The sequence below is a fragment of the Sesamum indicum genome, linkage group LG6, assembly GCF_000512975.1.
Source record: "Sesamum indicum cultivar Zhongzhi No. 13 linkage group LG6, S_indicum_v1.0, whole genome shotgun sequence".
Lineage (NCBI taxonomy): Eukaryota > Viridiplantae > Streptophyta > Magnoliopsida > Lamiales > Pedaliaceae > Sesamum > Sesamum indicum.
Genome location: NC_026150.1, coordinates 17217944 through 17230532, shown reverse-complemented (window position 1 = coordinate 17230532; position 12589 = coordinate 17217944). Strand labels below are relative to the sequence as shown.

General features: G+C 39.4%; 1 protein-coding gene across 1 annotated transcript; it reads right to left on the bottom strand.

Moving 5' to 3' along the window:
- LOC105164764 (alcohol dehydrogenase-like 1) lies at window positions 4924-6940 on the bottom strand. The gene is made up of 7 exons (XM_011083518.2): window positions 6802-6940; window positions 6538-6680; window positions 6382-6419; window positions 5909-6311; window positions 5540-5776; window positions 5299-5457; window positions 4924-5194 (listed from the first exon to the last, which is right to left on the bottom strand). The coding sequence occupies exons 1-7, from the start codon at window positions 6842-6844 to the stop codon at window positions 5084-5086; spliced, it is 1134 nt and encodes a 377-aa protein (XP_011081820.1). The 5' UTR covers window positions 6845-6940; the 3' UTR covers window positions 4924-5083.

Genomic DNA, 12589 nt, shown 5'->3' with positions numbered 1-12589 from the left:
TTTCTGCCAAAAGAATAATTTATTTATTTATTAAATTATCTCTTGTAGTAATTGTATATATGGGCTTTATTTTGTTTATCTATTTTTAATTTAATAGCACTCATATTTAAGGTGCAACACCTACCATCTACGATTATCAGACAATAATGCAGATGACCCTTTTTTCCTGGGGGGTGGGGTGTTGCTAATAAGAGTACAAATGGTTGATAAGTAGGATGTGGGGCTACTGAGAAAATAAGAAGCTTAGAATTGTTTTAATGTAGCTCGCGTTACTCGCGTGCTCCATTGTTTTATCTTTATGATTGCCTCGTGCACACACACTCTCTCTCTCTATGCAGTAAGTCTAAATCCATCAAAAACTGTGTCATTGTGGTCAGCATTCTTAGTTATTGGGCCAATTGGGTCGGAAAAACACGTGCATCTCCTAAGGACTCATTTACTTTATGAGATTGGCAGTGCATTGTGTAATACTGGTTGGTGGGCCATCTTCGGAATTTTATTCTCATCCTTTGGGCCAAATATTTATAATAAAATTTTACATAAAGTCTTAAGGCCCATATTTCCCATCAAGGGCTTTCAAAGGAAAGTAAACACAAAATTATCTGAATATCTGGCCCAATCAACGAATGTAAACAGGGTCTTAAGGAAATGGTCCAAATTTATGGGCCCAGAAAGTATTTGACCCACAAGATGTGGACTTTTTTCATTCCCCTAATAGCTCTTTTTGTTTTGATTCCGGGTATGATATGGAAAATAGTTTCTTTATATAAAATTTTGGTTATAATTATTAATCCAGATTTTGTACAATACCAATGGGCTTTGGTGTAAGTTAATACACAAATATTCGAATTTTAAAACTCGGTGATTTTTACGTAATCTATACTGTATAAAAAGAAGAGGCCTTTTTATCTCACAAACGGTGGTTATGACACCGCAACATCGATTTTATTATTATGCCAATAATACCTCTAAGTTGATTTCTTTTTTTCCTTTCTTTCTTTTTCTTTTTAGAAATATGATGGGTTTATATAGAATTTTTCTTATTTATAATATATTTTAAAATATAAAATATTATTTATTATATACACACAAGAACAACATGACACGACAAATTTTTAGATAAAAGAGGAAGAAGACATACATTTTATCATGATTGACATTTTATGTTCATCTTTGGAATGTGCTGTTATCTTTTCTCTCCTTTGAGTGTTCATCTTAGGGTAGACTGTAGAGAGAGGAGCAGACTCCTTTATAAATAAAACATAAGTTTAAGACTTGAGGCTGCTTTCTGTCAAAGTACTTAAAGCTTCAATCACAACTCCTCATAAGCCAATAATATTTTATCTTTAGTGCATATAAAATTATTTTTTTACCAAATAACAAATAAATTTAATAAAATAAATATCATATAAACTTAAAATGGGGCATATTCTAACATTCAATTCATGATTAAAAAAAATTATTTATTTAATTATAGTATTTAGTGTTATACTACAGTGGGAAGAGGGTCGAATCACGATTTTCTTAGACCAAAGATAATCTGGATAGGAGGTTCTATAATTTTTGCCTAATCTAAAGCATATAGATGTTTAGGATGAAGAGAGGGAAGGGTTTGTGTGTGAATTTTTGAAAATGTGTTTTCTCTCTCTTAGCAAAGTCAACCATCTCTATTTCAATTAATTTGTTATTCTCTATTAAAATTTTAAAAATTAAGCACATACATCAAATGTAGATATCGTGCTACCTTCTAATAATGTTTTAATCCTATTTCATAATGAGAATCTCGCAGACCAATTATTGGATTATAATTTTATATTTACAAATATATTGCATGCATATAAATAATGCCCAATATCTAATAATAATTCTTGTATTATTCATTAATAAAACTTTATCTCTGGAATTTAATAATTAACGACTTTCTATTACAGACATGTTTGGTCCGCAACTTACGAAGGCCACAAACTGGACTTTGCTCTGAATAAATACACAAATATTCTATATATCACATTATTGTTAAGGATCGACAGACATATCACACAAATATTAAAACAAATGTACTTATTCTAGAAGTCAACAATTTGATGGGCCTCAAATGTAATTAATTAAACCATTCTTATCATGCATAAGTTGCTAACATGGATTAAGTTAGGATTTTTTTAAATTGGGATTTTACCGATTAAGCATCCAATTAGCCCCAGTACGTAAGCGATAACTAAAGTGTATTTTATGCCTTGTATATTAGGAGTCGACACTACAATTATATACAAATTAAAGGGTTGGCACTTTTTGTGAAGTTGTTGCCTGGATTGTGAACGATATATTTGGTCTTCTTTTTATAAAGTCGGAATGTGAAGAACTTCGCATTATTTTGTATATAAGCCTTGTTCTGAATATTGTTCTCACATTAGAATATTAATAAATTTTGCCCCTATTTCTTGTTTTTTATACACTGTCGTTAGCTTATACTTACAAAAAAATCGAGTTGGCATCATACCTACAAATCATTTACTAAGTGAAACAATGTACGAATAACTATGATGAGGGAGAAAATATTAAAAGACCAATATACCCCTCGTTAAGGGTAAAAGCAGAATTTCACCCCTCTAAGTCAACTTATCAGCAGATATGGCGAGAGACAAATCCATGAGCGTGATTTACAGAAGAGATTGCGGATTCTGATCCTAAGCACGATCCAGACGCTTAATCATCGACAGACCGTCTGATGGGTGTCGAATCCACCAAAAATAATTTCTACGAACACTTTTGTAGAAGTGTGAGTAGGGTCGAATCCACAAAGATTGGTTTTAAATTAATTTCTTCAAAAAAATAAAAATAAAAATAATTGGGGGGAATTTATGATTGTGAAGAATAAAAATAAAAAACTAAAATAAGAAGAGATAAATATATGATAAAAGTATTCCAGTTAAAGACAAGATCATGCTTAATTCCACGGTCGATCATAGATGCAAAGATAACAATTATTCATGATTGATAAATTGATAATGGTCATTGGTATAACCTAACGACCTCACCTTTCCTTACCTTGTGGATAGTCAAGGAATGTCCGTTGACTAAATCCCTAATCAGTAAACAACCTTGGGAACGTCCTCAAGATTTAATTTACCGACAACATTAAAAACTAGAAAGGCCCAATTCTAACCAATAAATTCCTACGAGGATTTATTTAAGTTAGATTGTGCATTCCCCACAAAATAATTGAAAACTTGTACATAATCAATTATACTATGATACCACTAGTTATTGAACTAAACAAACAATTACGGATTTGTAAGTTCAATTGGCTAGGCAAATATTTTTGACAATAAATCAGATTATTTGTAATAAAAGTATAGAGAACAACACAAATATCAACATGAATAAAAGTAGAAAGTATAAATTAGATCTTACAACTCGTTGGATTTAAGCAATCACCAAATTTTCAACCGGAATAAGAGAACTAGCTAGACATGCTAATGGAAGAACGCATGAAAAGCAAAGTAAGAAAATATTATAAAAATGTAGAGAAATAGAAAAGTTCAAAAGTTGTCTCTTAAAGTGAATTACATCACCTTTTTATAATAGCTAGATACCTAGTTCTACTAGGATTAGAAGTACATTCCTAGTTGAACTAAAAGACTTATAGAGATAAAATTATAATCCTAGTTAAACTCTTCCTTCATCAGAGGTAGTCCAAGCAGCTCCAAACTCTTGCAAAAAATTGAGTTTGAGTCTTATTTGAATTTTCATTTTGGTGCTTTTCTTTATTTTTCATTTCTTTTGTCCTAATGCTGCAAAATAATATTTAATTAGAAGCATTTGGTCACAAAATAGATCAAAATATTACATGAAATAAGCACAAAATGCGTTCCTATCACCTTCCGATTAAAAGATCGGATGCACATGGCGTGACAGCTCATTATAGCAAGTTTTGGTTATAGAAATATAGGGAACTCTGACTGAAAGAAGGTAATCTTGACATTCTTATGCAACCTTAAAACTCGTAATTACATCTTTTCAACCTATCTTCTGATTTGAGCGTCGAAGCGTCTTCGTTGGGGACCAACCCGACTAGTTTGACATGTTTTCTGATTCTCAAATTGGACGAGATCGAGAGCAGCTTGTTGGAATTGCGATCATAGATCCACCCTCCCAAATTTTGACTCGATCAAACTATAAAATGATGATTGAAAAAAGGAAACAAGAAAAGAAAATAGCAGCTCGAAATTTGCACAAAATTTAATTATTTGTATTTAATCGACTTCGATTCTTGAATAATCCATATCCCTTCCGCTTCTATTGTAACACAAGATTCCCCTTTTATGTGGAAAAGGCCTCTATCAATAATTATGATTTTACGTATGGACAATTCCTCAATATCTTCTTTATTCGCAACAAAATATTTTCTTTGTGCGTCGGTAAAAAAAAATATGTTTTTGGGGGGAAAGATACTATTTCACCAATCGAGTCACATGTATATAACATATTCATACCTAACGATTTTCCACAAAGTGGTGACGAAAGGTATAACTTGTACAAATTTTTCCATTTTCCAAGTCGATATGACCCATTCGTTCGTAGAACTATTTAGTCGATTGCAGACATTTCTGGAACACCTGTGTAATTGCAGTGGTCAAATGCAATTTTGAAAGAACTTATTGCCAATCCTTTGTAATTGCAGTGGTCAAATGCAATTTAGTCATTAATTACGTTGCTAAGGGACCTCGATTGGATGTTCATCAGCAAAAATTCTAACTTAACTCACGTCAATAATTTCTGGTGAATTATAAAACTCCGTCGACCGAAGTTCTCTAATTGGTAAGAATTATTGAGATATGAGATATAATTTGTCAACCCTGTCCTAAGATGTTGGAATGTAAATTCAATTTAACCATATATAAATGATTATCAAAATAATATCTGTATTTGCAATTCATCTGTATTTGATTAACCATATCAAGTGGTCTTTATTTGTAGACATGATAATACACAAACTGAGGCCAGACAGCCTCAAATCTCACACAACACATATATATGTAATAAAACGAAGAGGAAAAAGAAAAAGCAATTTGCTGGATTTGTCTTAGAACTTGATGACAACCTTGACACAGTCTGGGTGCTTCATGTACTCAAACGCCTTGTTAATTTCAGCAAGTGAAACCTCATGAGTGATGAGGTGATCAAGATCAATTTCCTGCTCAATATTTCAAATTACTACTTGTCAAAATCATGTCAGGCAAAAATGAATATATGAACATTGATGACTTGGATTGAAGAGTTACTATATATCTTACATACCTTGTTGACACATTTCTCAACAATTTTAGGAAGATCTGACTGAGCTCTCACTCCACCATAGATGGAACCTCTCACAGTTCTACCACACAAGAGGGGAATGTAGTTGAGCTCCACACTCTTCTCAAGCCCTGCACCAATCAACACTACTGTCCCAAGTCCCTGTAATACAAGTTACTCTCATTATACATCGATTAATCTAGAAGAAAGTTTGATAACATCATTAGTGATTGAGGACTCATACCACTTTCGACCCCTCTATGGCTTCGTTGAGGAGGGCCGGCACGCCCGTGCACTCAATACAGTAGTCTACGCCAAGCCCTCCAGTGGCTTCTTTGATCAACTCTGATACAGATCTGTCTGAGAGCTTAGGATTGATGAATTCTGTGATCCCAAAGGCCTTTGCTTTCTCTTGCTTCAACTCGTTTATGTCTATCCCGATTATTTTGGCAGCCCCTTGAATTTGAGCTCCCTTTACGGCCTGTGTTGCGATCCCGGGGAAAAACAATGGGAAACATGTCAAGAATTAGTGTTGTTGCATTTATGTCCCTCAGTCAGAGCATCATTAAATCCAAGCATGTATAAACCTCAACAGCAATCTTGTTTTACTTACCCCTAGTCCAACAGCACCAAGGCCAATTACAGCAACAGTTGAGCCCTTTTTCACATTGACTTCTCTCCAGGTTGATCCAAAACCTGTTGTGAAACCACAAGAAAGGAAACTAGCATGGGGAAGAGAGAGTCTTGGGTCTACTTTGACAGCATAATATGACTCTAGGACAATGTATTCGGACCAGGTGGAGCAGCTGAAAACGTGGTAGATTTTCTCCCCGCCAACAGACATTCTGGATGTGCCGTCAGCCATTAGGCCACTGAAATCAAGGGGGTACTTATGGCACAAGTTTGTCCTCCCTGAACTGCAGTTTTGGCATTCTCCACATTCTCCCAAATAGAGTGGCATAACTGTATCTCCTACCTTGACGTGCGTCACCTCGTCACCAACGCTCTCCACCACACTGTATTTCCAGACCGTGTATATGTTAGGTGAAATACAAAATTCAATAAGCCTTATGAAAAGACACTTACCCTACTCCTTCATGGCCAGGGATCCGAGGGAACAAAGGCTGAAAACATAGAAAAGGAAATCAAACAAGAGATACAAATAGAAGAAAAGCATGAACTTTATATACATAATGAAAGTGAAAGGGGGCGGGTTGTGGGTAAGGATGGATGGATACTGACAGCAGGGAAGCCGTTGCAGCATAAGATATCAGTGTGGCACATACTGGCACAAAGCATCTTGATCCTAACTTCAGTGGGCTTTGGAGGATCCACTTGAATCTCCTCTACTTGCAGTGGCTCCCCAGGTTTCCTTATCACAGCAGCTGAATGCAAACAACATACAATTCATAACACAACAACAACAACAAGAAGCTAATCAGATCTTGATCATACAAGGATCCAATTGCAAATTATGCAAAGATATATAAATGAAGAGAGCAGTACCTTTGCATGTTATGACTGGTGAAGTACTACTGGTGTTAGCCATGCTATTAATGGAGGCTGCCTAGCTAACTAAGTATGCAAATAACTGGATATCAGATGCCTTCTCTACATTTTGATCAACACCTATCTCTCTATATATATAAGGTCAGAAATGCATTTTGCCCCTCATCATACCAATAATGTACGAACCAAACCCCATAAAACTTAAAATAACAATTTACTCCTTGTATTTTTCAAAATAAAATAAAACCCCACACACAGAGTGCAATACACATGCTCCCTTGTAAAATTTACGATTTTTAAGAATAGAAAATTATTTTATATATATATATATATCAAATATTAAATATTTATGATAATATATATAAATTTATGTTTTCCCCCCTCCTCACCAACCCCCCTGTCACAGCCACCCGCCCTCATCTCCACCCCCGCCGTCGCTGTCGCGACCCCTTCTCCTAGCCCCGGCGCCTCTCTCTCTATATATATATTATATATGTAATATATATAAATATATATACAATTTTAAGTTACACGCTGCTCTAAGTCAAATAAAATTAAAATATAATTTTATTAGCTAACGATTTAACTAAAGTATAATTATAATTTCATTAAAAAGAAATGTCGCGTACAACACAAATAGATGTGTGGGGGAGACTTTTTCCTTTATTTTAAAAAAATATAAAAATAAATTATTATTTTTTTAAAAAAAATTGTATATATAATTATAATTGATTTTAAGCCAATATATAAGGTAAGTAGTAGCAATATAAACCAGTTTTCCTTTATTTCATTTTTTTCTTTCAAACGAATTATTTATTTATGAATCCATTTTCAAAATATTAAATTATTCTGTACAAATATTTAATGTGACGTGACACTACACTTACTATATCATAGAGATTTTTATTTTGATGTAGATCTATACTATTTTATTAAAGCCATAATTACACTATTTTTTCCTCAAGTTTGACGTAATGATATTTGAATTTGTTGTGATTTAAAAAATTATATTTACTACTTTTAGAATTTGCTTCTATTTAAAAATAAGTTTTTCGTTAAACAAAATTCGTTGAAATTATTGATATTAATAAAAAAAATTATATTTACTCACTATTAATTTATTACTGATTTTTTATAAATTAAATAAATTATTTTATGACCAAATTATCCTTATACATCTTCATGAGTTAATGCATGTGAGGAGGTATATCTTTACTGTTATAAGGGTAATTTAGTTCGAAAAAGATATTTCGCTTACAATAAGTAATAAATCAATTGAGGGTAAATTTTAAATGTAAAAATATTAAGAGATTTATATGTAATTACATTAAATTTTATGGGAGAGGAATGTAATTATTCCTATATTAAATGTAAACGTATGTTTGTATTGCATTTGCCAACCCTAACATATAAGGTATTAAATGCAATTTAGCGCCACTTTGACCATAACTGCGATAAAATCCATTTTGATGCTATTTTTTACAACCTATTTCTAATATTATTAAGTGATTTTATTATTAATTCATTGGATTTGCATTTTTGGTATTGATACACAAACGGAGGCTACAGACAGCCTCATAATATCACTGATGTGGTCGAGGTTTTTTTGTTAGGGAATAAGTCGAAATTTTACCCCGACGGAATTTTACACCAGGTGAAATATAATTTCCGCAAAATGTGTTCTTCTCCAGAATGAGGGGTCTTGTCAACGAATAGTAACCCTCCTATTAAAAAATTAGTATTTTGGTATTTATAGGGGTGTTGGAAATTATATGGTGTGATAGGTTTTATGTGTTTATGGTGTGCCTCCTATATATCCAATTACTCTTTTGCCCTTATAATTTTATATATTTTTTTACTAATGTATATCATACAGCCCCCCACTCTCGGACGGAATATGAACTTTCTGGTAGAATATTTTGTGGCGACCTAGTGCTAAAAAGGTCGAGGTTTCAAAATATGTGGAAAAATTGGACCCGGCATGGGAAGGACATTACAAAATTGTCGAAATAAAGAGAAGAGGATCATACATGCACGAAGACGTAAATGGACGAGTCCTCCCCCGGCGACTAGGGGATGTCGGCCAGCACGCAGCAACGATGGAGCGCAACCTTGGGCGCGAGTAGAAGCTAATGTGTGGAGCAGAGTGCTTTATACTTGGAGATGCGAGAAAAGTGCACTCCTCGGCCCTTTGAGTGTTCTACTCTTGGAACAAGAGATTATTTTGTTAATCCTATTATAAGGGGGACATGATACGATGAGCATCAGCCGGTCCTCCCTGTGCACGACGATAGTAGCATGAGACGACTTCTACACAAAGTGAGCATCTCTTGGGGGCATGATGGGGGCCTTCAAGAGCCGGCTCTAGGCAACTCGTGAGCGGAGCGCTAGAGTCCCCGAAGGGCTGGGAAACCTGACGGGCGGCGTAGGGCCAGGATGGCCTACGTTGGGCACCGATTGTGCCGAGAGGCTCCGCGTGGTGTGCTAGGTTGCCCCGCGGGCTGCAAGTTATCCGGGACAACGCCTCTCGTGCGAATGGGTGATCGAGGCAAGCATTCAAAGACCTCGTGATCCAACTCATGGAATGTGCTATCGAGTTCTAGCCGTCCATGGGGGTCCATTGGCTAAGAATAGGCGGTCGTGGGACGATGCCGCACAGTAAGCCTAAGCCGAAAGGCAAGAAGGCATGTCGGGCACGCCGTACGGGAGAACGGCAAGGTATCGACATATCGATTGGGCCTCGGACTTATGATGATGTCCTACTCGGGCGAGACATGGAAGGCGGCCATCGAGGGCGAGCGCCTAGGATGTACCGAGTGTGTTGGACAAGAGACGGGCATTGCGTGCGCAAGCGTAGTGCCGTAGTGCCGAAGCGGAGCGAGAATGCTCCTTGCCATTGGGCAATGTGTCGACAGGTTCCGAGATGATGTGCGAGACGCAAAGGGCACGGATGTAGAGAGCCTCAGCGAGCACCCGGACTGTCGCGAACTCTGATGTGTGCAAAGGCCGGACGAAGGTGGGTTGGCACCTTTGTGGCATCACAGGCCAAAATTATATGAGAAATGATATTCCGCTGCACTGAAGATTGGCAAGCCTGTGACATATGGTATCAGAGCCTCGTTGCCTTCACCGGACGAGGTGCATTGCGAACTTGGAGGACGTGACCCTCCAGTCGACGAATGGAGTATGAGCCCTGATACTGTGACAAAAGGTATCAGCTTCCAGTCGACGAGTGGTATAAAAGCTCTACGTCTGAGGTAGAGACGAGTTGGAATCCGTAGAGACCATCAGTTGAGACAAGATCAGACCGGGTTGTGACGGGACGATTTTGTGGGACGTCTACCTCTTAGAAGGCGTTGGGATACCTCTAAGAGGGTGTTGGTTAGAGTCCTAGGAGAGCAAGCGTCTACGGTCCAACTTCGTTTGTTGTTGGTTGGCAGGTGAGTGAGCGCCGCAGATGTGCGAGCGAGCTGTCAACCGTGGTGCAGAATTTCTTTTCGGCAGATCGATATTCGGACTTCAGAATTCACTTGGTTTCCCTAAGTGAGAGGGGGACATGCCGATGAGTCGGATGGACTACGAGAGCCATGTTTGTGAAGTAGAGGTAGCAACCATGTGTGCGGAATTTCGCAAGTCAAGAGGCGGCCTACTCGCCAAAGGCCGTTTTGGTGGACGGAACACCACCTTGAGTTGAGATTGGTGGACGAAGGGCCACATTCTCAATAGTCTGAAGATCCTTCCAGCAGAGGAGGACGTGCTGAATATTCATGAGCCGAAGCACAGTTGCACATGAGGTGCGCGGAACAAGCCACCCTTGGGGTTGCGAGGAGTGGGCGTTGAGACCCCTTTATGGGCAGTTGTCAGTGCAAGCCGTGTGTGGCAGAGCAGAGTAATGGGATGAAATGCTATTGTGGTAGATGAGGGTGCGTTAGGGGAGACGACACGCTTCAAGAACCAAGGAGCATAGGCATCCGTTATGTGAGCAAGACAACTTGTCCGGAGCTTGAGTGGGAGCAGCCCACTAAGCTGTGCGTTAGGTGCTCCTCAGGAGCACGAGTTTGAGCACGATGGGAGCAGCAGGCTTCATCGATGCCGGGAGCAGCAGGCTCCGTTGGCACCATGAGCGGCATGGTGTGGTTGGCCGAGCAGGGATTGGGAGCGGGAGACCCCAACCTTGTTAGTGCGGTCGAGATGGGAGTTGGATACTCCCCCTTCTTGTTTTGTGTTCGGACCGATGCGAGACTGACGTTTGGAGGTGCTGCCGGACGGGGATTCAGAGATCCTATCCTTGCAGTTGCGGTCAAGCGCTCGGGACGAGGCAACGAGATTATGTTTTGCGGTCAAGCTAGGAAAGCTTGGTCGTTAGCCAGATTTGGGACAGGCGGTCTCATTTCCGTGGTGGGTTGAGTGGCAACCCTTTTCAAAAGCTGTTCGGGTCGCGAGTAGCGTTCTGCCGACAGTCGGGCAGGTGGCCCGTATTTTGCGGTCAAGTTAGGAAAACTTGGTCGTCTACCGGATTGAGAATAGTGACTCCTTTCGGTGCAGGGTTGAGTGATAACCCTTTTTCGGTCCATGAGTGGTGTGGTTCCGACAACTGGGCAGGTGGCCCATGGTGTGTTCGCAAGTGTTTAAGTGTAGTCTACCGCAGAGGCGGATCCGTGTGTCTGCCGAGGACGGCAACACATCGAGTGGTGGAGAGAGTGTGAAGTGTGACGCCGGGTTTCCACACTTCCGTATCACAGACTCCACACTTCGTTCGTTCCAAATCAATTCGGGTGTATTGAGGCACTGTCTTGAGGAGCATTGGGGATTTGAGAGGCGCACTTGACAAGACTTGGAGCACAGTTGAGAGAGTCTGGAAGAGAGTGTTGAGCCAGGCACAGACTTCCGAAGAGAGTGTAGAGAAACACAGACTTCCGAAGAGAGTGTAGAGCCAGGCACACACTTCCGACTACATTGGGAAGCGAATGTAGACGCAGTACACAGACTTCCATCTTGAGGAGATCTCGTGTTGTGTAGAAGAAACACTTCACGATTGGAGTGCTCAAGGGAGCAGGAGGTCGGTCTGGTGTCGCGAGATACTTAGAGAGTATTGGGCACCGCATACAAATCCTTTGTGTGTGTGTTGACGAGGATGTCAACAGATCGAGTGGGTGAGTCTCTTGTGGACGACGTGCGGGCGACTAGGGATGTCGACCAGCACGCAGTGGATGATGACTCGTGTTGTGCAGGAGAGGCACTTCACGACTGGAGCGCTCGAAAGAGCAGGAGCGGTCTGGTGTCACTAGGTTGCCCCGCGGTCTGGTGACAATACTAGCTAACAACTCTTGGTTAACATGAGGAACCTCATGCACTGCATCTACGAACCTTTGCATGAAATCTCTCAGAGTCTCGCCTTCCCTCTGACGGATAGTAAATAGATATGCCGCCGTTTTTGGGACCTTTTTGTTCATGGAGAAGTGGTGCAAGAAACGTTGAACCAATTGCTCGAGGCTAGAAATAGTTCCAGCGGGCAGTTGGTTGAACCAGGCTAATGCGCGTTTTGACAGCGTAGTGCGGAAGACCTTGCAGTAAGCGGCGTCACTTAGATCGTACCAATCAATCTTGGCGTAAAATTTGTCTAAGTGTTCTTGTGGGTCTCCCGTTCCATCATACTCCGACAGATTCGACACCTTGAGACCAGCTGGGAGCGCCTCTGCCCGAATGTTGGAGGCAAATGGGCTCCGTCTTGGAGGTGCCACACCCAACGGCAAGTGGGAATCCTCGGCTCCCCAAGTTGGTGGGG